This window comes from Thamnophis sirtalis, unplaced genomic scaffold (assembly GCF_051295495.1).
Source record: "Thamnophis sirtalis isolate CommonGarterSnake01/CBP01778 unplaced genomic scaffold, rThaSir2_p1.2 scaffold_2, whole genome shotgun sequence".
NCBI classification, from domain to species: domain Eukaryota; kingdom Metazoa; phylum Chordata; class Lepidosauria; order Squamata; family Natricidae; genus Thamnophis; species Thamnophis sirtalis.
In genome coordinates, this window is record NW_028261382.1 from 49,650,403 (window position 1) to 49,675,277 (window position 24,875).

At 48.6% G+C, this 24,875-nt stretch overlaps 1 protein-coding gene across 1 annotated transcript; it reads right to left on the reverse strand.

Annotated features, from left to right (window-relative positions):
- Window positions 1–3,452: 3,452 nt before the first annotated feature.
- Window positions 3,453–23,480, reverse strand: LOC106544269 (inositol-trisphosphate 3-kinase B). The gene is made up of 8 exons (XM_087705402.1): window positions 23,404–23,480; window positions 19,059–19,534; window positions 11,221–11,305; window positions 10,768–10,981; window positions 7,497–7,701; window positions 6,662–6,763; window positions 5,004–5,075; window positions 3,453–4,479 (listed from the first exon to the last, which is right to left on the reverse strand). The coding sequence occupies exons 2-8, from the start codon at window positions 19,431–19,433 to the stop codon at window positions 4,240–4,242; spliced, it is 1,293 nt and encodes a 430-aa protein (XP_087561528.1). The 5' UTR covers window positions 19,434–19,534; window positions 23,404–23,480; the 3' UTR covers window positions 3,453–4,239.
- Between the last annotated feature and the right edge of the window lie 1,395 nt (window positions 23,481–24,875).

The window sequence follows — 24,875 nt, forward strand, 5'->3', positions numbered from 1 at the left end:
CCGAGCGAAGGCAAGTTGAAGTCCCCCAGAACTATAAGTCTAGGGAACTCAACTGCTAGCTCGGCTACTGACTCGAGGAGCGAGGGGAGGGCTGCTGCCACGCAGTTGGGAGGCAGGTACGTAAGCAGCAGACCCACTTGACCCTTGAGGTCCAGCTTCACCAGCAGGGACTCACACCCGACAAGCTCCGGAGCAGGGATCCTACGAGGTACTAAAGACTCCCGGACTACAATAGCCACACCGCCACACCTTCCCTGGGCTCTCGGCTGATGTAGCACCTGAAATCCGGCTGGGCACATCTCAACGAGGGGGACTCCTCCCTCCGTGCCCAGCCATGTTTCAGTAATACATGCCAGGTCTGCCCTCTCGTCTAAAATTAAGTCCTGGACGAGGGGAGCCTTATGAACAACAGACCTGGCATTTAGCGACAACAGCCTGAGACCAGGGTCCTGATTACTCGCGCCATCTGGCCTTGGAGTGGGACTCCTAGGGCCGGAAGGAGGGATCTCTATGACGCAGCGAGCCCTCCTTCCCCGGTAATGGCCAGCCCTAAAGTCCCCGCTGTATCTGCCTCTCCCTGTTATGACCGCAATGCTCCGACCCTCACCCGTGGGCGTAGCCCCCCCAACCACCCCAATGGCCCCCGCTTTCCCCGGCAGGTCCTCCGAATCAGACATACTCATTCGCTCACCCAAGCAGTCCCCACATAAAAGTTAAAACATATAAAATACAATGGTAACAAAATGGTAAAAGTGGGACCATTCACTCAATACATCGAATTACCGATGTATTCTGCAAAGTGAGAACAGAGCAGAGACCGGCCAGCAGAGGGCAGCCTGGCGCCATCCGGCGAAGAAGCTGCTGGTTTCCGGATTGCAGCGGCTGAGATTCCCACCCACCCCTTCCCCCGCCTGCCACCCCCCCTCCTCCTCCTCCTCCTCCGTGCAATTACTCAGCCCCTTTCCTGTAAACTGTAGTAGCAACGCAGAAAGCGCTTCCTCCTCGCGGCTCCCCTCCTCCTCAGCCTGCAGACGTTCTCCATGCTGCAGCTTTGCAACTTAACTTGCCTGCATGGGGAAGCCCTTGCAGGAATTGGGATCGTCTTAATTTAATTTAAATCTAATTTAAAATATCTCAGGGGCTGCCCCAAAGAAAAGGGAGTCCAGCTATTCTCCAAAGCACCTGAGGGCAGGACAAGAAGCAATGGGTGGAAACTAATCAAGGAGAGAAGCAACTTAGAACTGAGGAGGAATTTCCTGACAGAACAATTAATGAGTGGAACAGAAGTAGCCTCCAGAAGTCCTCCAAAGTCCTTTCCAGCACTACCATGCAATGATTCTAGGAGTTTGGGTGGGGAGTGGAGTAGAAGACCTCCAAGGTTCCTTCCAACTCCGTTATTCTGTAAGGATCTCCTGCTTGAGCAAGGGGGCTGGACTAGAAGACCTCCAAGGTCCCTTCCAACTCTGTTATTCTGTAAGGGTCTCCTGCTTGAGTAAAGGGACTGGACTAGAAGACCACCAAGGTCCCTTCCAACTCTGTTATTCTGTAAGGATCTCCTGCTTGAGTAAAGGGGCTGGACTAGAAGACCTCCAAGGTCCCTTCCAACTCTGTTATTCTGTAAGGATCTCCTGCTTGAGTAAAGGGGCTGGACTAGAAGACCACCAAGGTCCCTTCCAACTGTTATTCTGTAAGGATCTCCTGCTTGAGCAAGGGGGCTGGACTAGATGACCTCCAAGGTCCCTTCCAACTGTTATTCTGTAAGGGTCTCCTGCTTGAGTAAAGGGGCTGGACTAGAAGACCACCAAGGTCCCTTCCAACTCTGTTATTCTGTAAGGATCTCCTGATTGAGTAAAGGGGCTGGACTAGAAGACCTCCAAGGTCCCTTCCAACTGTTATTCTGTAAGGATCTCCTGCTTGAGTAAAGGGGCTGGACTAGAAGACCTCCAAGGTCCCTTCCAACTGTTATTCTGTAAGGGTCTCCTGCTTGAGTAAAGGGGCTGGACTAGAAGACCTCCAAGGTCCTTTCCAACTGTGTTATTCTGACCCCACTGCATTCAAAGCTCACATACCCCCTCCCCCAGCCAAGGTTTGCACGCGGGCTTTGCAAACCCCCTTCCCCCCCACCTAAGCTTGATCTCCTCTGAACCCTCTGCTGTCTTGGGAGGAAATGAGGCAATCTCCCCCCCCTCCCTGGCCCATCTCTGCCACCCAGCCCACAAAGGATCCGAGCCCCTAGCCCAGCAGACCCTACCCATCTTTGTAATAAGCAACCACCGTTAGCTTTGGATTTGCAAAGGGCCAGTGTTGCTTGGCCTTGTGAAGGCAGCTCTGGCTTCCTGCAACGAAGCCCCTTCCTCCTTTTCTCCCCAGGCTGCCTATCCTGCCCCCCCCCCTTTTTTTATTTTTCTCTCCCTGGCTCCCAGCCTCCCACGCGCCGGCTCTCCTTAAGGGAGGCTTCCGTCTCTCTGGCAACTTCACACACTGGAGGCTGGCAAAGCTGCAGGAGGGACCGGAAAAAAAGCAAACCCAGTTCCTTTAGCCAACTGGCCCCAGAATGAGCGCTGGGAAGGGGGACGGGGAGAGCCACCCGGTCCCTGCCCGCCCCCCTTTGCAAAGGGAGGCCGGAATCCGGGCAGAAAAAAAGGCCCATTCAGTACCCACTTTGACCCACAATCCTTTCCCCGAATTCTTTTTTTACCACAAGGACTAGAGACTTGGCTTTTTGGCAACACAGCAACTCCCAAAATAGAGCGTTGAATTAAAAGGCTGTGGCGGGACAGGGACTTCCCTGTGGCCAGAGTGGAATTTGTGCAAAAGTTTCCCAAGTTTTTTTGGGTCTCGGGAGGGGCGGGGGGGGGGGTTGCGTTGCAGAGAATAAAGACTGCATTGTCTTTATTCTCTGGTGGAATTTGAAGCCAGAAGGGTGAGCTGGGCTTGGAGGGGAGGAAAAAAGAGAATTGATTGCCTAACCCTAAAGGGTCTGCAAACTGGGCTAACTTTAAGACTGGTGGACTTCAACTCCCAGAATGCTTCCGCCAGGATTTCAACTCCCAGAATGCCCTAGTCAGGCCTTCAACTCCCGGAATGGCCCAGCCAGGCCTACAACTCCCAGAATGGCCCAGCCAGGATTTCAACTCCCAGAATGCCCCAGCCTGGCCTTCAACTCTCAGAATGCCCCAGGTGGGACTTTAGCTCCCAGAATGCCCCAGCCAGGCCTTCAACTCCCAGAATGCCCCAGCCAGGCCTTCAACTCCCAGAATGCCTCAGCCAGGATTTCAACTCCCAGAACGCCTCAGACAGGCCTTCAGCTCCCAGAATTCCTCAGCCCACATGTCAAAGTCCACAAATCTTAATGTGTCTTAGTTTGGAAAAACCCTGGCTTAAGTTCATTTCCTTTGATATTAAAAAGAGACACAAATCCACAACACAAAAAATGGAATTTCTTCCCGATAAAAACTGGAAAAGGCACCCCTGCCTGAGTTTTAATTCATCTCAACTCAACATGCCAAGAGGAGGCCGTGTCTCTGCAAAAGCTACAGGTTTCCGACCTGTGCAGGGTGTGAGTGCATGCGTGTGGCTGCACAGACTCTGCGGCCTGCGTTGGTTGAACACACTGACTCATATAACGACCCAGCCGCCGTCTTCGGCAGAAGTCCGGCCTGCGCAGCCATCCAGGGAGCTGCACGAAACTGCAAAGTTGGGCCGGCGGAGTAAACCACGATTCGGTTCACCGCAAATAAACTCAGGCGATCTCAGTTAACGTTTGAGCTACGATGCGACGATTCTTCCTTTCGTTTTGATTCTATTCGCCTCCTTGCTGTAGCTGCTTTACTTTCCAAAGGGGGGGTGTATGTCAGGCCCACTATGGAGGAGCCTGAGGATGGCTTCAGGGAATGAGAGACCCCTTTGGAGAGCAATTGGGGGGGGGGATGGAGGGAGCAGGAAAAGGAATTCGAAGGCTGGAGAAGAAACGCCGTTGCATTCATTAGCCGCAAACTTCTGGCGTTGTGTTTCTGGTGTGTTTGCAACCCGCTGGAGGGCCATGGCTTGCTTTTCAGCAAGATCTGCAAGGGGTCCCAGCTCCCTCCGCCGTTTGGCCAGGCAGCTCTTCCAGGAGGCTCCCAGCTGCCCCCTCCTCAAGCAGCACAGCTGCCTTGCCCAGCAATGTTGCCCGCCCGATTGCGCAGGGTCCTTTCCCGCCGCTCTTAGCTGTGTCCCGGGGGGGGGGGGGGCACAGGCTCACGAGGGCCCCGGCACAGGCTCCTGACTCTGCTCAGCTCTGGCCAGAGTTGCCCGGATGGTGTGGGTCAAGTGCTGCAGGCCGATCAGGTAGCCATCCTCGTGGCTTCCGGGGGTCCAGGCCACATCATGGCGAAGGTTGGCGTGGGCTGGTGCTGGGAGAGTCTTGCCGAAGTCGATCATCCAGATGCTGGCATGGCCTTTCTGATCATGGAGGAAGAGCAGCGAGCTCCCAATCACCTGGGAAGGAGGGAGCAAGGTGGGTGAAAGAGGGGAGGGAGGGAGGGAGGCAGGAAAAGGGAGGGAGAGAAAGGAGGAAGAAGGGAGGGAGATAGATGGATGGATGGAAGGGAGATGGAAAGGAAAGATAGTTGAAAGGGGAAGGGAGATTGGTGGGAGGGAGGGAGAGAAGGAAGGAAGGCAAAAGGAAGGAAGAAGGATGGGAGATGGATGGATGGGAGAGGGAAAGGGAAGAGAGGTTAGAAGGAAGGGAGATTGGTGGGAAGGAGGGAGGGAAGGAAGGAGGTTGGAAAAAGGAAGGGAGATGGAAGGATTGGGAAAAAGAAGGGACGGAGGAAGGAAGATGGAAGGAAGGAGAGAAAGAGGGAAGGAGAGAGAGAAGGTGAAGGGAAAGGAAAGACGGTCAAATAAATATTTTTAATAGTTTGGGTGGTGGGATGACAGTTTGGTCTCACCCCCCTCTTTGAGAGCTGAGAAGCGCTGGGCTTTCCTCCTTTTCGGGGGAGGGAGTCCCAGCAAATCACCTCGTGCCTCTTGAAGAAGTTGGACTCGTCCAGGGCTTGGCGTAAACTCTCCAGGCGTGCCAAGTAGGTTTTCTGCAAATCAAGGACAATATTAAAAGAGGAAGAGTTGGGGAGCACTGTCTTAGCCCCCCCCATCCCCAAATAAACCTGTATCTTAGCACTTATATACTACTTTCCAGCCCTCTCTAAGCAGTCTACAGAGTCATCTTATTTGCCCCAAACAATCTGGGTCCTAATTTTAATCCCTCGGAAGGATGGCAGGCTGAGTCAACCTTGAGACGGTCAGGATCGAACTGCTGGCGGTGGGCAGAGTTAGCTTGAAACACTGCATTCTAACCACTGCACCACTGCGAGCTTCAGTGTTTCTCAAGCTTGGTCACTTTAAGATGGGTGGACTTCAACTCCCAGAATTCTCTAGCCAGCTTTGCTGGGAGTTGAAGTCCACTATGATTTAAATGTCAGGGTTCCGATGGATGCCCTAATTAACTCATGAGCATTGAGCCAAGTTTCAAAAGAAATCCAGTTATTATTTAGGAGCAACATGTCAGCAACTATCCGAGTGAAGTCAACTCTGCCGCACGTGATTGACAGCTCAACTATGCTGTAAAAAACATGTCTTATCAGGTCGGCTCCCGTAATCCGAGATCCAACCAGGGGTGAAATCCAGCAGGTTCTGACAGGTTCTGGAGAACCGGTAGTGGAAATTTTGAGTAGTTCGGAGAACGGGCAAATGCCAACTCTGGCTGGCCCGAGAGTGGGAGGGAAGTGCCCCCAAGCCACGCCCACAGAACTACTAGTAAAAAAAAAATGAATTTCACCACTGGATCCAACTATGAGAAAGTTATGTGTGAATGTGCTCAACTGCTCCATCAGTTCTCCCCCCCCCGTCCTGCCCATGGCAACTTGAGAGCGAATGCTTTACGCGTTGACATTAAGGAGGACTAGGGGGTGACATGACAGTTGTGTCCTAGTATTTGAGGGGCTGCCACAAAGAAGAGGAGGGGGTCAACTTTATTTTCCAAAGCACCAGAAGGCAGGACAAGAAGCAACGGATGGAAACTAACCAAGGAGAGAAGAAAACTTGTTGGGGTCTCCAACCTCGGCAACTTTACAACGTGTGGACTTCAACTCCCAGAATTCCTCATGTCTGGCTGGAGAATTCTGGGAGTTAACATCCACACCTCTTCAAAACCATCAGGGAATTCTTGAAAATCTGGGATTCAGCCATCACCAGGCAAAAGAGAGGAACAATGTTTGCACACCATTAAAAAAAACGCCATCAAAAGCCCCAAAGGAAACAAAACAGCCAACAACAAACCCCCAGATAAGCAGAGATTAAAACCAGACAAACAATCCTCATGTCAAGGAATTATCAACTTAGACCAACAAGCTAACACCCTAAACAAGGAGTAACCAACGCTTGTCTGAAAACAGAGAGTGAACATCACCTCCTTCCTACACTGATGACGCCACCTAGACGGGTAATGAAACATCTGCAAGAAAACAACCAAAATCAGGGCACATCACAGACACCCCCCCCCAAAAAAAATCAAATCTGCCCCACAACGTTTTAGCTCAGCCACTGCTCCAAAGCGTGGTCCCACTTTTCAGCTAAGGACGCTGCTTCCTCCTCCCACTTTCCTCGATCAAGAGCTCACCAACACATCCACGCGATTCTTCACGAATTGCAAGAAGATCCCCATAATTTGATCCTCGCTCCGTGTCTGTTTGAAATCCCGCTGCACCGTTCCCCCCTCGATCTGCAGGGAGGGAGAGAGAGAGAGAGAGAGAAAAGACAGAGAGAGAGAGAGAGAAAAAGAGAGAGAGAGAAATAGGAACGGCACTTAAGACTTATATATACTGCTTCGCCATCTCTAAGCGGTTTATAGGGTCAGCCTCTTGCCTCGAACAATCTGGGTCCCCGTTTTACCGACTTTGGAAGGACGGAAGGCTGAGACAACCTTGAGCCGGTCAGGATTGAACTGTTGGCAGGAGGCAGAGTCAGCCTGCAATACTGTATACTAACGACTGAGAAGGAAGGAAGGAAGGAAGGGCAATAGCATTTATATATCGCTTCACAGTGCTTTTGCAGCACTCTCTAAGCGGGTTATAGGGTCAGCCTCTTGCCCCGAACAATCTGGGTCCTTGTTTTACCAACTTTGAAAGGACAGAAGGCTGAATCAACTTTGAGCCGGTCAGGATCGAACTGCTGGCAAGGGGCAGCCTGCAATACTGCAATCTAACCACTGTACCACCATGACCCGCCCTTCTTTTCCACTTAGTCCATAGACTTATATCCCGCTTCACAATGCTTTACAGCGCTTACAGTTGGGGACCTATTTGCCCCCAACAATCCGGGTCCTCATTTTATCCACCTCGGAAGGGCGGAAGGCTGAGTCAACCTTGAGCCGGTCAGAATCAAACTGCTGGCAGTTGGCAGAGTCAGCTTGCAATTCTGCATTCTGACCACATGGGGCACTTTTGGCAACGTACCGTAACCCCTTCGATCCGGAAGCCCAGAGAGGTGCTGGAGCTGGAATTTTCCCTCCACTGCATGTAACGGGGCTTGGTGACGGCCCCTTGGCTGTGCTCGTCCGGGGTGGGGGCCCAGGGGTCAATCTTCACCATCTTCTGGTAGAGGTCTCGCCGGGGGACTGACCGGGGCGGACCCTTGCCCGCTTCATCCTCCAGGTACGTTCTGGGCAACCAGGAGGAAAGGAAAATATTGATGAGTTGGGACTGTCGCTCCCGTTCACTCAAGAATAAAGGTGGTCCTCGACTTATGACAACACACCTGCCCCAACATTTGTTGTTAAATGAAACACTGTTCGAGGTTTGCCCCGTTCTACGACCTTCCTTGCCGCAGTTCTTAAGTGAATCACTGCAGCGGGTAAAGTTAGTAGCACGGCCGTTAAGGGGATCTGGCTACCCCCTTGATTTTGTTTGTCAATCACGTGTGATCACGTATGACCTTGGGACACAGCAACATATGTCATAAGTATGCCAAGCGTCAATGTCAATAAAATGACTGAGCTAGATAAAATTCTAACAGGTACCGATGAAAAAGTAATTAAAAAACTATATGGATATTTATTGGAGTTTAAATTGCATGAAGAACAAGTTAAAGAAACTATGATTGCTTGGGGGAAAAATTTTAAGTATGGGATTGACTTAGAGAATTGGCAGAAATTGTGGTCTCAAAATTACAAAATGACAATGTCTACTGCATATAGAGAAAACTTGTATAAGATGTTTTATAGGTGGCATCTACCCCCGACCAGAATCGCAAGAATGTTTAAGAATAAATCAGAAAAGTGTTGGAAATGTCACCAGATACCTGGCTCATACTACCACATGTGGTGGACTTGCACGGAAGCCAAAAGATACTGGACTAAAATCCACATGTGGTTGGAGAAAATGATACATAAACAAATAGACTTTAGACCAGAGGTCTTTTTATTGGGAATTTTACCAGAAACCTACAACAAAGACTTAAAATATTTGATTGTAAATGTTGTAACAGCAGCCAGAATTGTATTTGCAAAAAACTGGAAAAATGAAACAATACCAAAAGAGGAAGAAATCATTCGAAAAATAATGGACTGTGCCGAAATGAGTAAATTGACATTTGAAATTAGAGAGCAAGAGGATGAACAATTTTATAAGATATGGGACTTGTTTTATCAATGGCTAAGAGAAAAAAAACAAAATTTTGGAAATGAAAAATGATATACTTATGCCTTAATTGGAAAAAGCAAATGATGATATAATTATGCTGTGAAATAATTCAACAATGATATAAGGAAGTACTAATATAAGGTCTGGTGATATAATGTATAAGGCTAAGAATTTATTATAATGATATTTCGCTGCTGACAAGGCAATTCCAATAGGGGAACAAATGAAAACTGGTATATATAGGCAGCGATGCCTTGTTGAACAATGAAGTAATAAGATCTCTGTTTGAAGGTATGAAATGCAAGGTTAACAATGAATAGAAATATATTCTCTGGGGGAAAACAATGCTAACGTTAACTGAATATATATGGTAGAAGGAAAATGAGACCTTTAGTTACATTAGAGGAAATATCTGAGATGGTAAACATTATTTGAAGATGTAGAGGTTAAAACAACTGTAATCAAACGACATGCTGCATGTGATGATGGTTTTTTTTTCTTCTTTTTTTTTCTTTTTTTTTTTTCCCCCTTCCTTTTTGGACCTTTTTTGTCCTTTTTGGCCTTCCCCCCTCCCCCTACCCTTTTTTTTTTCTTTTTCTTTTCCCCTCCTCTTCTTGAAATTTTTTTTTGTCCTTTTTGCCCCCCCTTCCCCCACCCTTTTTTTCCCCCCCTCTCCCCCTTGTTTTACTGTTTTACTTGTTTTACTATTGTTTTCTGTTTTTAAACCCTAGCCTATTGTGGTGCTTATTAAATATACAATAGAGAGATATGGGATGTATAAACTTAGTAGGGATGCACCTGTGATTAAATGACATATTGTATGTGAAGATGGGTTCCCCCCCCCTTTTTTTTTCTCTCCATCCTCTCCCTTTCCCATTGTTGTTTATGTAATAAAAAATAAAAATAATTAAACAAAAAAAAAATAAGTATGCCAAGCGTCTGAAGTTTGATCACATGACCATGGGGTTGCTGCAAAGGCCGTCAGGTTGAAAAACGGTCATAACTCACTTTTTTCATTGCCGTTGTAGCTTTGAACCAACACTAAATAAAAGATTAGAAGTCTTGCGGCCCACAAGCTGCCAGCAGAGCTGGCGGCAGACTCGGACGATGTGGAGGTTTGGGAGGAACTTGGGCCAGCTCTGGAATCTGGCGAAGGCTTTGTGTTGGACGCAGAGATCGAGCCAGAGCCGTCCGACATTTCCCAGCTGCCTTTGGGGGCGGAGATAAGTGGGGAGGAAGAACAGATGGGGCCTATTCCAAATGAACCTGTGTGCAGAGCAGTTAGGAGAGGAGGACAACGGAGGACAAGAAGCCAGCTCAGGAAGCAAGGCATTGTGGATGCTGAATGTGCCCCTCTCTGGCTGGGGAATAAACAGAAGGAAAGGGGAGTGGTGGTCGTAGGAGACAACAGTTCGTATTTCTGAAGATTTTGCTCATTGTGTTTCGTACATCAAAGACTGCTCGCCAGAACTTAATTTGCAGCCTTTCGGCTGCCCGGCATGGCAATTATCGCAAGGAACTGATAAGGTCTGTCCTGCAGTTAACTCCTTAAAGGAGTTAACTTTATGGTGGGTGATTGCAATTAATTCACAAGAGGTCAATAAAGAGGGGTTCAAAGTGCCAAAAAGGGAGCGGCTGCAGTGTCCTGGAGTCAAGTCATTCTCTCCTTTGACTATCAAAATCAATGGGGAAGCCAGATTCACTTAACAACGGGTAACTCATTCAACAGTGGCGGTGATTCACTTAATGACTGTGGCAAGGAAGCACATAAAAATGGGGCGAAACTCGCTTCACAACTGTGACACTCAGCAACAGATGATTAGGGCTCGATTGTGGTCATATGTCAAGGACGAATCTCCCTCCGTCTCTTTTTACGGCCAGATAGGCTAGGAAGTAAGTTTTTCTTTTTCCTCCGTCCTTTGTGCAGCTGAGGGATTCCCACTCTCTTATCCAATCATTCTCCAGGGATCCTTTCTTATTGCAAGATCGTTTGGATCCAGGAAGATTTGGAAGAGGAAGATTTGTAATTGAAAGATGGCCCCAATCCAACTCTCCCCGCCAGCCCTGCGAGGAAGGCCGCTCTGACCTGGTGCCCATTTTGCAGTCCATGATGCTGGGATGCTGAAGTCCGCGGAGAAGGTCGTCCATCTGGATGTAGCGTTCGCCGCCCACCTCCGCCACCCCATGGTAGGCGGGCACAAAAGGGCGCAGGACGTCCGTCATCAGCTCGGACAGACAGGCCTCCTCTACGGCGCTGAACTTCTTCAGGATCTGGCCCCCTTCGCTGGGCTTGAAGTTGCCTGGAAGGGGAATGGAGGAGAACATCTGGAGGTCAGCAGCCACATCGGTCTCCTCTACCAATGCTGACTGGGGAATTCTGGGAGTTGAAGTCCACCCATCTTAAAGCATGCTGGCTGGGGAATTCTGGGACTTGTATTCTACCCCTCTTAAAGTTGCCCAAGTGGATTTGGCCTTGGCTCCTGATCCCCCTCCCCAGACCATCCCCTGGGCACCCCAGACATCCTCGTGCAATTCATACCTTCGTGTCCGGCCAGCTGCACCCAGGAGCTGCGCCGTCGCAAAGACCAATGAACCATGGTGAAAAAGGTCTTCCAGGATTTTGTCTAGAGGGAAGCCAGGAAATGGGTAGTTGAGAAAGTGAAAGCTGACCAAGGAGAGGCTCAACCTGAAGAACCATCAACCCATGGAAGAGAAGTTGCCTTTGGAAGTTGTGGGAGCTTCAACCCTGGAGGCTTTCAAGAAAAGACTGGACTGCCATCTGTCAGAGATGGTGCAGGGTCTCCTGCTTGAGCAGGGGGGTGGACTAGAAGACCTCCAATGTCCCTTCCAGCTCTATTGTGATTGTTAATGGATTGGTAACAGTCAGAAGTGAAGGCCAGCTGCCCAAAATGCATCCAAGTAATTGTGTCGGTGGGTGTTAATGGGGCTATCAGAACTTCAAACTGGGATGTAAGCTCTGGGGAGGTCTGTCATAATTCTGAATGTTTGTCCGAGCGACAAGGAGTAAGTTGAGGACTAGAATGCTGACCAGATACCCTAATCCCAATAGCAGCAACATGGGACCTTCCTCACCTCCAAGTGCTCAAGTGATTAAGGCACAGATTACAAAGCAGGAGACGATGAATTCTAGTCCCGCTTTAGCAATGAAAGCCAGCTGGGTGACTTTGGGCCAATCACCAGGAGGCAGGGAGTTCTAGTCCTAGGTATGAAAAACTGGCTGGGTGATTTTGGGATGGCAAAGGGCCTCCTGCCTTGGGTAGGGGGTTGGACTAGAGGACCTCCAAGATCCCTTCCAACCTTATGATTCTCTGATCCTAAGAAGGCCAGTTCCTCTCTCTCCTCTCTCTCCCTCTCTCTGTCTCTCTCTCAGCCCTTCCCTCCTCGCAGGGTTGTTGTGATGGGGGGGGAAATAGGAGGAAGAAGGGGCCTTGGATATGTTCTCCCTCTTAATTTATTTGCCAAAATAACAAAGGCAGGAAACACATAAATAAGGAAATAAACAGAGAGACAAAAAAAGCCACGGTCTTAAGCTCAAATAAAACAAGGAACTGCTTGTGTAAATGAGGACATTCCTAAATATTCGCCATCTGGGTTATGCATTAGAGTTGCAACCCTCCCAAGGATGCGCAAAGCATGTGCAGAAACAGCCCAGGGATCATTGTCAACACAACGCTGGGCACAACTGCCAGGCTTCCCCAACGGAGGAGGAAGTCGCAACCAACAAGGGTCACCCCCAGCAGGAAATCTCAGCCCGGCTTGGCCCAGATGCCTCCTCCTCCTCCTCCCCCTCCCCCTCCTCCTGCACAGCCGAGCTGGGAGGGCCAGCCACCCTTCAGCAGCTCCGTCACGCTAGCAATGCGCGACCAAAGCCGCCCGAAAAACCAGCAGCCGGCACAGCCACGCCTGACAACCACAAGCTCACGGAACTCCCCCTGCGGTCTGTGCAAAAGGTTCAGCTGCATACATGCACCCCAGGGCTGCCCTACATCCGGAGCGAGGCGTGGGACCCGACACGTGGTTCAGGTGCCATGGGGCTGGCTCTCCCTGGCTCGCTCTGTTGTGGCAACGTGGCAGCTGGGCATCCCAGTTTTGGAAAGAGTGCAGAGAAGAGCAACAGAGACGATAAAAGGCCTGGATACATGAAGAACGGTTGTAGGGACTGGATATGTCCAGTTTAATGAAGAGAAGGACCAGGGGAGACATGATAGCAGTCTTCCAGTATCTCAGGGGCTGCCCCAAAGAAGAGGGAGTCAAGCTATTCTCCAAAGCACCTGAAGGAAGGACAAGAAGCAATGGGTGGAAACTAATCAAGGAGAGAAGCAGCCTAAAACTAAGGAGAAATTTCCTGACAGTGAGAACAATTAATCAATGGAACAACTTGCCTCCAGAAGTTGTGAATGTCCCAACACTGGAGGTTTTTAAGAAGATGCTGGATAACCCTTTGTCTGAAGTGGTGTAGGGTTTCCTGCCTAAGCAGGGGGTTGGACTAGAAGACCTCCAAGGTCCCTTCCAACTCTGTAATCCTGCTTGAGCAGGGGGTTGGACTAGAAGACCTCCAAAGCCCCTTCCAGCTCGAGCCTGGTTCTCAGTTGATTGAACTGTGGGATGCTGCAAACAGGCGTAAGTGCCATCTGCCAGAAATGGCCTGGGGTGTCCTGCTTGAGCAGGGGATTGGACTGGATGACCTCCAGGGTCCCTTCCAATGCTGTTATTCTATTCTATCCTATAACCAGTAGAACGGCTTCCCTCCAGAAGCGGTGGGTGCTCCATCACTGGAGGCTTTTAAGAAAAGGCTGGGCAGCTACCTCTCCGGAATGCTATAGGGCACTGTTTCTCAACCTTGGCTGACTTTAAGTCCTGTGGACTTCAACTCCCAGAATCCCCCAGCCAGCTGTGCTGGCTGGGGGATTCTGGGAGTTGAAGTCCACAGGACTTAAAGTCGCCAAGGTTGAGAAGCATTGCTATAGGGTCTCCTGCTTGAGCAGGGGGTTGGACTAGAGGACCTCCAAGGGTCCCTTCCAGCTCTATTCCGATTAATTGAATTTGCTATGCATCTTCTGGGAACTGCAAAAACACAGGGTGTTAATGCATCCTCCCATCCAGAATCAACCAAGCTGAGTGATGTACGCTCCCCCCCCCGACCCCGCTCCCCCCAGCCTGATGGGCCAAGGGTCAGAATCTTAAAACCTGTCTGGTTCTGTACCCCAAATGATGAGTATCAAACAGGACAGTGACGAAAGCACTTCATTGACTCCACAGTTTTCTTCACCGTCATCTTAAAACTGCCCACCGGGAGGTTTCCCCGATGTTTCACACCATCCGACCCGTAAGAACACAGCGCTTAGTAAAACAAATAAAAGTTTTGCTCTCAAAAGGCCTCGGTGTCACTGTGTAGTTGTTATTTCACACACACACAAAAAAACCCCAACAGTTGTGTAACCCCCATTTCCGACCCAGGAAAGAGCTTTTCAGTCGAAGGCGGAAAGGTCTTAAAAAGGCAAGAAACTGGTTTTTTGAAAAGGAAAAAAAAACAACCAACACAAAGCTGCTCTTCTTCTTCTTCTTCTTCTTCTTCTTCTTCTTCTTCTTCTTCTTCTCTTCTTCTTCTTCTTCTTCTTCTTCTTCTTCTTCCTCTTTTCTCTTCCTCTTCTTCTTCTCCTCCTCCTCCTCCTCCTCCAATTCTTCTTCTCCTTCTCCTCCTTGTATTCTTCTCCTCCTCCTCCTCCTTGTATTCTTCTTCTTCTTCTCCTCCTCCTCCTCCTCCTCCAATTCTTCTTCTCCTTCTCCTCGTATTCTTCTCCTCCTCCTCCTCCTCCTCCTCCAATTCTTCTCCTCCTCCTCCTCCAATTCTTCTCCTCCTCCTCCTCCTTGTATTCTTCTTCTTCTTCTCCTCCTCCTCCTTCAATTCTTCTTCTCCTTCTCCTCCTTGTATTCTTCTCCTCCCTCCTCCTCCTCCTCCAATTCTTCTCCTCCTCCTCCAATTCTTCTCCTCCTCCTCCTCCTTGTAATCATCTTCTTCTTCTCCTCCTCCTCCAATTCTTCTTCTCCTTCTCCTCCTTGTATTCTTCTCCTCCTCCTCCTCCTCCTCCTCCTCCTCCTCCTCCTCCTCCAATTCTTCTCCTCCTCCTCCTCCTTATATTCTTCTTCTTCTTCTCCTCCTCCTCCTCCAATTCTTCTTCTCCTTCTCCTCCTTGTATTCTTCTTCTCCTCCTCCTCCTCCTCCTCCAATTCTTCTCCTCCTCCTCCTCCAATTCTCCTCCTCCTCCTCCTCCTTGTATTCTTCTTCTTCTTCTCCTCCTCCTCCGCCAATTCTTCTTCTCCTCCTCCTCCTCCTCCTCCTCCTCCTCCTCCAATTCTCCTCCTCCTCCTCCTCCTCGTATTCTTCTCCTCCTCCTCCTCCTTCTCCTCCAGTTCTTCTTCTTCTTCTTCTCCTCCTCCTCCTCCTCCTCCTCCTCCAATTCTTCTTCTCCTCCTCCTCGTATTCTTCTTCTTCTCCTTCTCCTCCAATTCTCCTCCTCCTATTCTTCTCCTCCTCCTCCTCCTACTCCAATTCTTCTTCTTCTTCGTCTCCTCCTCCTCCTCCTCCTCCTCCTCCAATTCTCCTCCTCCTTCTCCTCCTCCTCGTATTCTTCTTCTTCTTCTTCTCCTTCTCCTCCAATTCTCCTCCTCCTCCTCCTCATATTCTTCTTCTTCTTCTCCTCCTCCTCCTCCTCATATTCTTCTTCTCCTCCTCCTCCTACTCCAATTCTTCTTCTTCTTCTTCTCCTCTTCCTCCTCCTCCTCCTCCTCTCCTCCTCCAATTCTTTTTTTTCTTTTTCTTTTTCTTCTCCTTCTCCAACTCCAATTCTTCTTCTTCTTCTTCTTCTTCTTCTTCTTCTTCTTCTTCTTCTTCTTCTTCTTCTTCTTCTTCTTCTTCTTCTTCTTTAAAAAGGGGGTGGGGTTGAGAACCTTCTGTCTTTTACTAAAATTAGTTGTTAATGTTAAGGGACTTCTCAACTTCTGATGGTTGGAATTTTTTTAAAAAATGTAACGGGAGGTTTAATCCTTTAATTTGGACACTTGAATGTTTGATGTAGGGGGCAAAGATGGTTTTTCCCCCAATTAATACAGGTAGTCCTCAGTTTAAAATTATTTGTTTAGTGAGCGAAGCTACAACCTGTCTCACAAAATGAAATTCAAGGTAAAGTCAAGCCTTACATTTACACAAATCTGACCAATTGTGGTGTCATACATCAAGGACTCCCCATGTATGCAGGAGGTTACAGGCAGTCCTCGACTTATGATGGTCCATTTAGTGACCGTCACGACGGCTCTGAAAAATGTGACTTTTGAGCGACTTTCAGAGTTACAAACTTTGCAGCCATTGCCATGGTCCTGTGATCAAAATTCAGGTGCTTTTATTTCATTTGCGGTTATTTATCCGTATTTGGGGAGCAATGAGCAGCTTGAAAATGGGTGGACTTCAACTCCCGGAATTCCTCAGATGCTTGGCAACTGCTTCGTACTTATGACTATTCCCGTGTCCTAAGTGATCCCCTTTCTGTGACCTTCTGACAAGCAAAGTAAGTGGGGAAGCCAGATTCGTTTAACAATCAGGTTGCTAACTCTTCCAGGGGAATGATTCGCTGAACAATGGCGGTGAGAAAAGTTGTAAAATGGGCCAAAACTCACTTAACAACCGTCTCGCTGAACAACAGAAATTTTGGGCTCCATTGTGGCCATAAGTTGATGATTACCTGTATATCATCATCTTTTAATGACCCCATAATCCCGGGGTGGAGCCTGGGCAACTGAATAAAGCTAGCACAGTGTTTTATTGGCCAGATGCCCTTCCCTGTTGCCGATGCGGAGTTTTGTTTCAGCCGATGTATTCTCATTGTGCCCAGAGAGAGAAATAACTGCCTCTACCTAGGATTGAACTCACAGTCTCCTGATTACCTGTATATGCAGAAGGATATTTGCCAGTCTACCTGGGAAGTGGGCAAAAGAGAGGAGAGGAGTGGGATTTTAAAGAATTAATGTGGTTGTTATTGAAAACCTTAACAAAACCCATCCAAAATATCAAACTTCCTCATTTTCTCAAAAGCAAAACTTCTAACTCAGCTTCCAGAAGACCTCTCCAATTGGTAGGGTATTTATGTCCCATAATCCCCATCCTGCATGATTGGGGATGAGGGACACTGGTGCAAATAGCCCCCCCCCCAATTCTGGGGGAGGGGTGTGTATCCCAAATCCCAATTTTAAACCTCAGTTCATTTATTCACTTTTGCACAGCTGATAATGTCATTTATTTTTTTTAAAAAAATAGCATTTGTTTTTGCTAATTTTGCAAAAATCCAGCGCTGCTATTTTTGCAAACAAATATCTTGGAAATCCCAGCATTGCATTTCCTTCCTATTTTAACTTGCCACTCTTCACCATGCGTGAAAGTTGTGCTTCCAGGGGGAAAAAAGTTTCTTACGCAAATGAAAAACTGACCGGAAAGTTTTCATTTAAATCTTTGTTGTGTGCAGTGTTATTATCCAAAGAAAAATTACTTTGATCTAATTTGGGGTGGTTTTAATCCAGATTTTGGGGAGCAATGCACGGGTTTAAGGGAAACCAGGGTTGGGTTTTTGAAAAGGAGGGATTTAATTTAAGTTTCCCCTAGCTAAGCCAATGTTTCTCAACCTTTGAACTCCCAGAATTCCTCAGTCAGGGAATAGCTGGGGCATTCTAGGAGTGTGCGTGCACAATTGCATTAGGGGATAGCGGTTGTGCAGGCTATCACATATGCACAAGTGTGCTTTCGGCGTGCAAAGTCAAAAAGGTTGGCCCTCATTGGGTTATGTGGACATATCCACATCCTGTTTTCTAACATTATCATCTAATGTAAACCTATTTTTGTTTTAGTTTTACGTTTGGCTAACATCAAGCAAGAGCGTTCAAGCTTAAAATGCAAACAGCCAAAACAAACAAACTTAGATTAAACCTTCATACGATGCCTTGGCCGGATGTCAAAGAGCCTCCCTTGCAGATTTAGCCCAGTTTTCCATGAATTCCCTGCTTCGGGAGGGGAAACAGAAATGCACAGATCAATCTGTAGGCTGATCTGCGTCAATAAATCACTTACATGTATCCTCGACTTGCGACCGTTCGTTTTAGCGACTGTTCAAAGTCACCACGGCACTGAAAAAACGGACTTTCTGTGCCCTAAGTGGGACCAATTTTCACACTTTATGGCACAGTAACCCCATCCACCTGCAATCAAAATCCAGACTCTTGCCAACTGACTTGTATTTATGACTGTCGCAGTTGTCCCCGGGGTCATGTGATCCCTCTTTGGCGACCTTCTGAGAAGCACAGTCAAGGGGGGGGGAACCAGATTCACTTAACAACACAGTTTGATTCATTGAGCAACGGCGGTGACTCACTTAGCAACGGTGGCAAGCAACCATTGTAAAACAATCTCCTTTTCCCCACTCTCTGACAAGCAATGGGAAAAACCAGATTCACTTAACAACCAGGTTGCTAATTGAATAACTTCAGTGGTTCACTTAACAACGGTGGCAAACCAATTCGTAAAACGACCCCCTTCTCCAAGCTTAAGTCAACTGGGGAAACCAGATTCACTTAACAACTGTGTGATTCATTTAACAACCGCACCGATTCACAAAGCTGGCTGGAGAATTCTGGGAGTTGAAGTCCACAGGTCTTAAAAGTTGCCAAAGTTGGATCTGTTCTGAGCGAGGCTTCCCGAGAGCCTGGAGCAAACTCCTCGTCCCAACAAAAACCCCTTTTATTCATTTCCTGTGAATTATGCTCCTTCACCTCCAGCAAAGTCTTTCAAGGGAGGATTTACGGTCACAGACCTTATCTGGCTTGGAGAGCTGCCAGACCGATCTCTGCAAAACTTGGCCAGGAGTCTCGGAGAGTCACGAACCAATTAAGCGAACTCCTACAAACTCCACTCCCCTTTTGCTCCCCTTTTATTCCCTCTGGGAGGGGCCATTCATCGTCCACCTGTGGCCTTCCTCCCAAGTCGACCCCTGTTCTTTAGCACTTCCCTTCGTCTGGCAGCTCTGTGCATGCGCACACTGGGAACAGGCTCCAGCTGTTCTTCTGCCTCACTGATGTCTGACTCTGAAGGCAGCTGATAACGGTTGAATGGCCCTGGCCCCCTCTCTGCCTCCGACACAGAGGCCTCACTAGAGCCTTCCCCAAATTCCAGGACTGGCCCAGGTTCCTCCCCAACCTCCTCACTGTCTGAATCTGCTTCCGGCTCTGCTGGTGAGCCACAACAGGATCCCTCTGCTTTTAAAGAAAGACCCCCGCACATGCCAGCTCTGGCCCTACACACACACACACACGTCTCACCTTCCTCAGAACCCGTTTCTTCGCAGTGCCCGTCCTTCCTTCGACGTCACTGAAGACGTCGTCCGACTCCTGGGATGAGCTGGCCAGCGATGAGCAGGTGGAGGAGCCTGAGATGGACCGGTCGGAAAGCAGCCCGGGGGCTTGGCTGACGCAGGAAGGAGATGGAATGGGGGCCACCCCAGAGGTCATCTGGCCCAGAGGGCAGGGCGGGGACTCCCGGCATGTCTGCAAGCCATTGCTGGAAAAGGCCCCCCGGGACAGTTCAGCCCCTCCCTCTGTGGCCCTGGCTGGGTCGGACGGGGGCTTGGCCGCCTCCCACCTCTCGGGCTCCGTGGGCTGAACGAAAGATCCCGAGGAGGCTGGGATCCAGGCCATGAGGACTGCGAAGGACGGATCACCAGTTTTCCGGCCTGGGTTCTCGTGCGGCTGCAGTGGCCCTCGGTGCTCCCGGTTCAAATCTCACCAGGGTTGGTTGTCTACAAAGGGAAACCCAAAGAGAGCACAAAAGCATCAGCAGATCTAACAGACTAACGGAATGAGCTGGAAGGGACCTTGGAGGTCTTCTAGTCCAGTGGTCCCCAACCCCCGGTCCGCGGACCGGTGCCGGGCCGTGGAGTACCTGGCACCGGGCCGCGCAGCGGCCGGGGGCCATGCAACGGCCGACTCTTCACTCATGCAGCGCCGTTGCCAGAGGGGGGGAGCTGCGTGGAAGCACAGGAGCAAGTGAGGCGAGGAGGAAGAATCCCCCGCTACTACACCACCCCCTCCCCGAGTCAGCCGTCCCCTCAGTGAACGCCTCCGCCTCTTTCTCCTTTCTTGCCTCAGTTGGCTCGCCTGGAAGCGAGGCGAGGAGGGGGCGGACTATGCGCTGGAAGCGGAGCCCTTGGAGGCCCTGGCGGCTTCCCCGGCAGTCGTTGCTGGCCGCTCTCTTCTTTTTCTCGCTGTCCTCCTCGGCTCAGTCGTCTCCGAGTTGCCCAGGGAGGGGCGGCGCGCCCGGGACGGAGACGGCGCTTCCCCGCCTGGCCTTGGCTTGTGAGAAGGAACGGCGGGAGAGGTAGAGAGAGAGAGAGAGAACGTTGGGCAGCCGAGGGCAGGGGGGGTGTCTTTTGAGGGGAGATCCAAAATTTCGCCAACGGGCATCGGTGAAGCGCACTCTTTCTCTTCCTCACAAAATACATTTCCTTTCCCCACACACGTAGTTATTGGCGATATGGACTCTTGGACTCTTACCCAGCCAGATCAGTATCAAACATTTCCCTGACCTCAGCAGAAGCGAGGTTTTTTCTTCTCCTTTCTCTCCTTAATACTATATTCTTTTTACATTGCTATCCTCTGGCTTATTTAATTTTGCCCTTGCTCTTTTTATCTTTGACGATTAATTCAGCTGTTTATTCCTTAAAATCTACATACAAAATGGAAGGTGGGATATGATTCAGGTGTTGAATTGGGAAGGTGGATTTAAAACAACGCCCCCTCCACCCCTGCGCGCGCTCAGCGGGCCACAGTAAAATTATCAAAGGCTGACTGGTCCGTGGCGATAAAAAGGTTGGGGACCACTGTTCTAGTCCAACCCCCTGCTCAAGTAGAAGTCCCTAGACCATTTCAATCAATCAGTCAATCAGTCAGTCAATCAATTAGTCAATCAATCAGTCCATCAGTCAATCAATCAAAAGAATAGAGCTGGAAGGGAGCCTGGAGGTCATCTAATCCAACCCTGTACTCAAGCAGGAAACCCTACACCATTTCAATCAGACTAGAGCTGGAAGGGACCTTGGAAGTCTTCTAGTCCTACTCAAGCAGGAGACCCTAGACCCTTTCAATCAATCAGTCAGTCAGTCAGTCAATCAATCAATCAATCTACCAGTCAATCAATCAGTCAATCTGTCAGTCAGTCAGTCCGTCAATTAGTGAGTCAGTCAATCAATCAACCAGTCAGTCAGTCAGTCAGTCAGTCAATCAGTCAGTCAGATAGTCAATCAATCAATCCATCAGTTAGTCAAGCAAGCAGAATAGAGCTGGAAGGGTGCTTGGAGGTCTTCTAGTCCAACCTCCTACGCAAGCAGGAGACCTAGACTCTTTCAATCAATCAATCAATCAATCAATCAATCAATCAATCAGTCAGTCAGTCAGTCAGTCAAGCAAACATAATAGAGCTGGAAGGGACCTTGGAGGTCTTCTAGTCCAGCCCCTTGCTCAACGAGGAGACCCTAGAGTCTGGGGAGGGCGAAAAAGGGGTCCCAAGGCCCCTCCGGAAGCTATTATTATTTGGAAGCTCATTTCCAAACTTCCAGTTGACCCCGTTTGGCCTCTTTTTTGCCCTTCCCAGGCTCCAGAGCTTTCTTGAAGCCTGAGGAGGGCAAAAACAGCCTCTCTCGGCCCTCCGGAAGGCCAAAAATCAACTGGAGCTGACAGCTCGCGTGCCAGTAGATATGGCTCCTATAGTGTGCCATAAGTTTGCCATCATGGGTATAGGGTCCCCTGCTTGGCTGGGGGGTTGGACTAGATGACCTACGAGGTCCCTTCCATCTCTGTTATTCCGTTATTATTCTGTTATTCAGAGGTTGTGGGAGCTTCATCCCTGGAAGCTTTCAAGAAGAGACTGGATTCCCACCTGTCAGAAATGGTGTAGGGTCTCCTGCTTGAGCAGGGGGTTGGACTAGATGACCCTCAAGGTCCCTTCCAGCTCTGTCAATCTGTTGAACTCTTTCTCTAAAATTGCTCTTAACCTCACCAAAACAAGCCAAGAAACATCTCCCCCCCCACCCCCCTCCAAAGCTTCATTTTATCTGATCCATCTATGGTCCTGGAATTTAAGGAACTTGAAAAATATTGCATTTTAAGATTGCTGGAAGGAAGACGAAGCAAAAAATAAAAACCCAGAAGTCTTAAGTGGCAGATTTATCCACCCCTGGACAAAATCTGCAGAGAAAGCTCTGCAATTTTGCAATTTGCGAAAAAGAGGAAAAAAACCAGAATTTAAGAAAAGCCTCTTCTTAAACCGTGTGGTTAGTTTGCAAAAGGTCCTGCCGGACTCCAGATTCCCTCCCTCCCCCAGTGGTATTTATTTAAAAACTCTGCTTCCTGTCTCGGCTCTGCCAGGAATGTAATTAATTGAGGAATGATTATTCAAACAATGGCAACAAGAATGCCACCGAAACCTTCGGCTCCAATGACCTGAAAGAGCTCGAAAATGCAATAAAATAAAATAAATAAATAAAAACCGGTTAAAAGGAAGCCAGGATTGCTTGAGCAAACGGCCTGGACTAGAAGTCCTCCAAGGTCCCTTCCAACTGTCATTCTGTAAGGGTCTCCTGCTTGAGCAAAGGGGCTGGACTAGATGACCTCCAAGATCCTGTCCAAAACTCTTATTCTGTAAGGGTCTCCTGCTTAAGTAAAGGGGGTGGACTAGATCAGTGTTTTTCAACCTTTTTTGTGCAAAGGCACACTTTTTTCATGAAAAAAATCACGAGGCACACCACCATTAGAAAATGTTAAAAAAAATTAACTCTGTGCCTATATTGACTATATATAAAGTAATTTTCCCACGGCACACCTTACACTATGTCACGGCACACTAGTGTGCCACGGCACAGTGGTTGAAAAACACTGGACTAGATGACCTCCAAGGTCCCTTCCACGTCTGTTATTCTGTAAGGGTCTCTGCTTGAGCAAGGGGGCTGGACTAGATGACCTCCAAGGTCCCTTCCAACTCTGTTATTCTGTAAGGATCTCCTGCTTGATCAAGTGGGATGGATTAGATAACCTCCAAGGTCCCTTCCAACTGTTATTCTGTAAGGATCTCCTGCTGGATCAAGGGGGATGGACTAGAAGACCTCCAAGGTCCATTTCTTAGCTCTGTTCTGACTCTACGCGTTGATTCGAAGACCCAGGAGCTGGTTTCTTACAACCCAAGGGGTGCAAATCAGGTGTGTGTTGTTGTTGGTGGTGTGTGTGTGTGGGGGGGGGGGGGTTCTATGGGTTTCGGGAGCTTCAGTTTGGCATCCCACCGTAGTGTAACAAGGAGGGGGATGCACTCTGCCCATGCCCAGAGGAACTCTCTTCTTGGCCACCTGCACAGAGATTCCTTTCCTTTGGAAAACTGCATCCTAAACTGGGATGGGTGGGTGGGAGGAGACCCCTCCCCTGCTTTCCGACCCCCCCCCCTCCCTTACTGTCAAGCTTCTGGGCGACCCGTATGTGTCCAGACGTGTCTCCCTCGACGCGTGTCTTCCTACTTCGCGTGCAAAGAGCCGTTGCATGAGGAAACCCCCCCAGTCTATTTCAGCACCCCGTCCCTGCAAAAAGAGTCTCCAGACCCTTGTCCCCCCCCTCCTCAATTCCTCACCTGCAAAAGACGCCGCTACGGAGGAGTCCTCCCGTACCCGCGTCTCCCGCTTTCAAGAGCACGTCAGAAAGGCGGGGAGAAAACCCGTGCAGAGCGAAATGGAGGGGAGGGGGGCGAGGGCGTCGGAGGAAGGAGGACCCACTAGGAAAGGCTGGTCTCTGGCTGCCCTCTGCTGGCCGATGGCGGCACTGCAGCCCTTCTCCGCCAACCCAGACTAGAAGCTGAGGAAGCCTCTCAGATGGAGAAGCGATACGTCTTCCAAGAAAAAAAAACACCCGGATGGTGTGACAATTGAGCATTGAAATATGGAATAATCATATTATTTTATTGAATAATAATATTTATCTAAAAACAACCATGTATATTACATAAGTTTGATTAATGCAACAACAACAACAACAACAACAACAATAATAATAATCAGCTGCTGTAAAAAAATCGCCCAGACTGATTATAAATTGCGGCACAATTCAGTAGCACAAATGATCCATTGGAATTTGTGCAAAAATTATAATATCAAAACAGCAAAAAACTGGTGGGAACATCAGCCTGAAAAAGTCACAGAAAATCAGATGGTCAAGATCTTGTGGCATTTTCGTATACAAACGGACAAAATACTGGCGCATAATACACCAGACATCACACTGGTTGAGAAAAATAAGGTCACAATCAAAGACATCGCAATACCAGGTGATAGCAGGGTCGCCGAGAAGGAACATGAAAAAATCGCAAGATACCAGGACTTAAAAATTGAAATTCAACGACTATGGCACAAACCATCATGTTATCTGCAATAATGCCTGTGAGTAATTTGAAGGTTGTTGGCAAGCATGTTATTGGTCTGTAGTTTTCAGGTGTTGTTCCTTTAGTTGCATCTTTCTGAATCAAGTATGTTTTTGCAGTTGTCAACCATTCATCAATTTGGCCCTTTTGTAAAATTTCATTCAGTTGCCTGGCCAATATTGCATGTAAACTGGTCAGATATTTGAGCCAGAAACCATGTAATTGGTCCTTTCCAGGTGATGTCCAATTCTTTACCTTTTTAACTCGATTTTTGACCATCTCAGTTGTTATTTCTAATACTTGCATTTGTTTGTTGCCAATGCTTTTCTCAAAGTCATGTATCCACTTTGCTTCCTTGTTGTAGTCCTTTGCATTTTCCCACAATTCTTTCCAGAATTCAACTGTGGCCTGTTTTTCTGGTTTTTCACTTTTGGTGTCATCATTTACATTAAGACTTCAATTCCCCGCGCAGTAGTTTCTAATTGCCGCGCAGAGGCACGTGGGGCAGGTATCTGGACACGAACTACAGAGCGATGGCAATCAAAACCTCCTCCAGCTAAACCTTTTCTACTGCAGTACATTGCTGCCCGACTTCAGGATTCTCTAATCAGTGTAGGTTGAAAAGAAAAATACATAATTTTAATATTTTAATAATATAAGTGATACTGATATATAACACTTTTAATTAA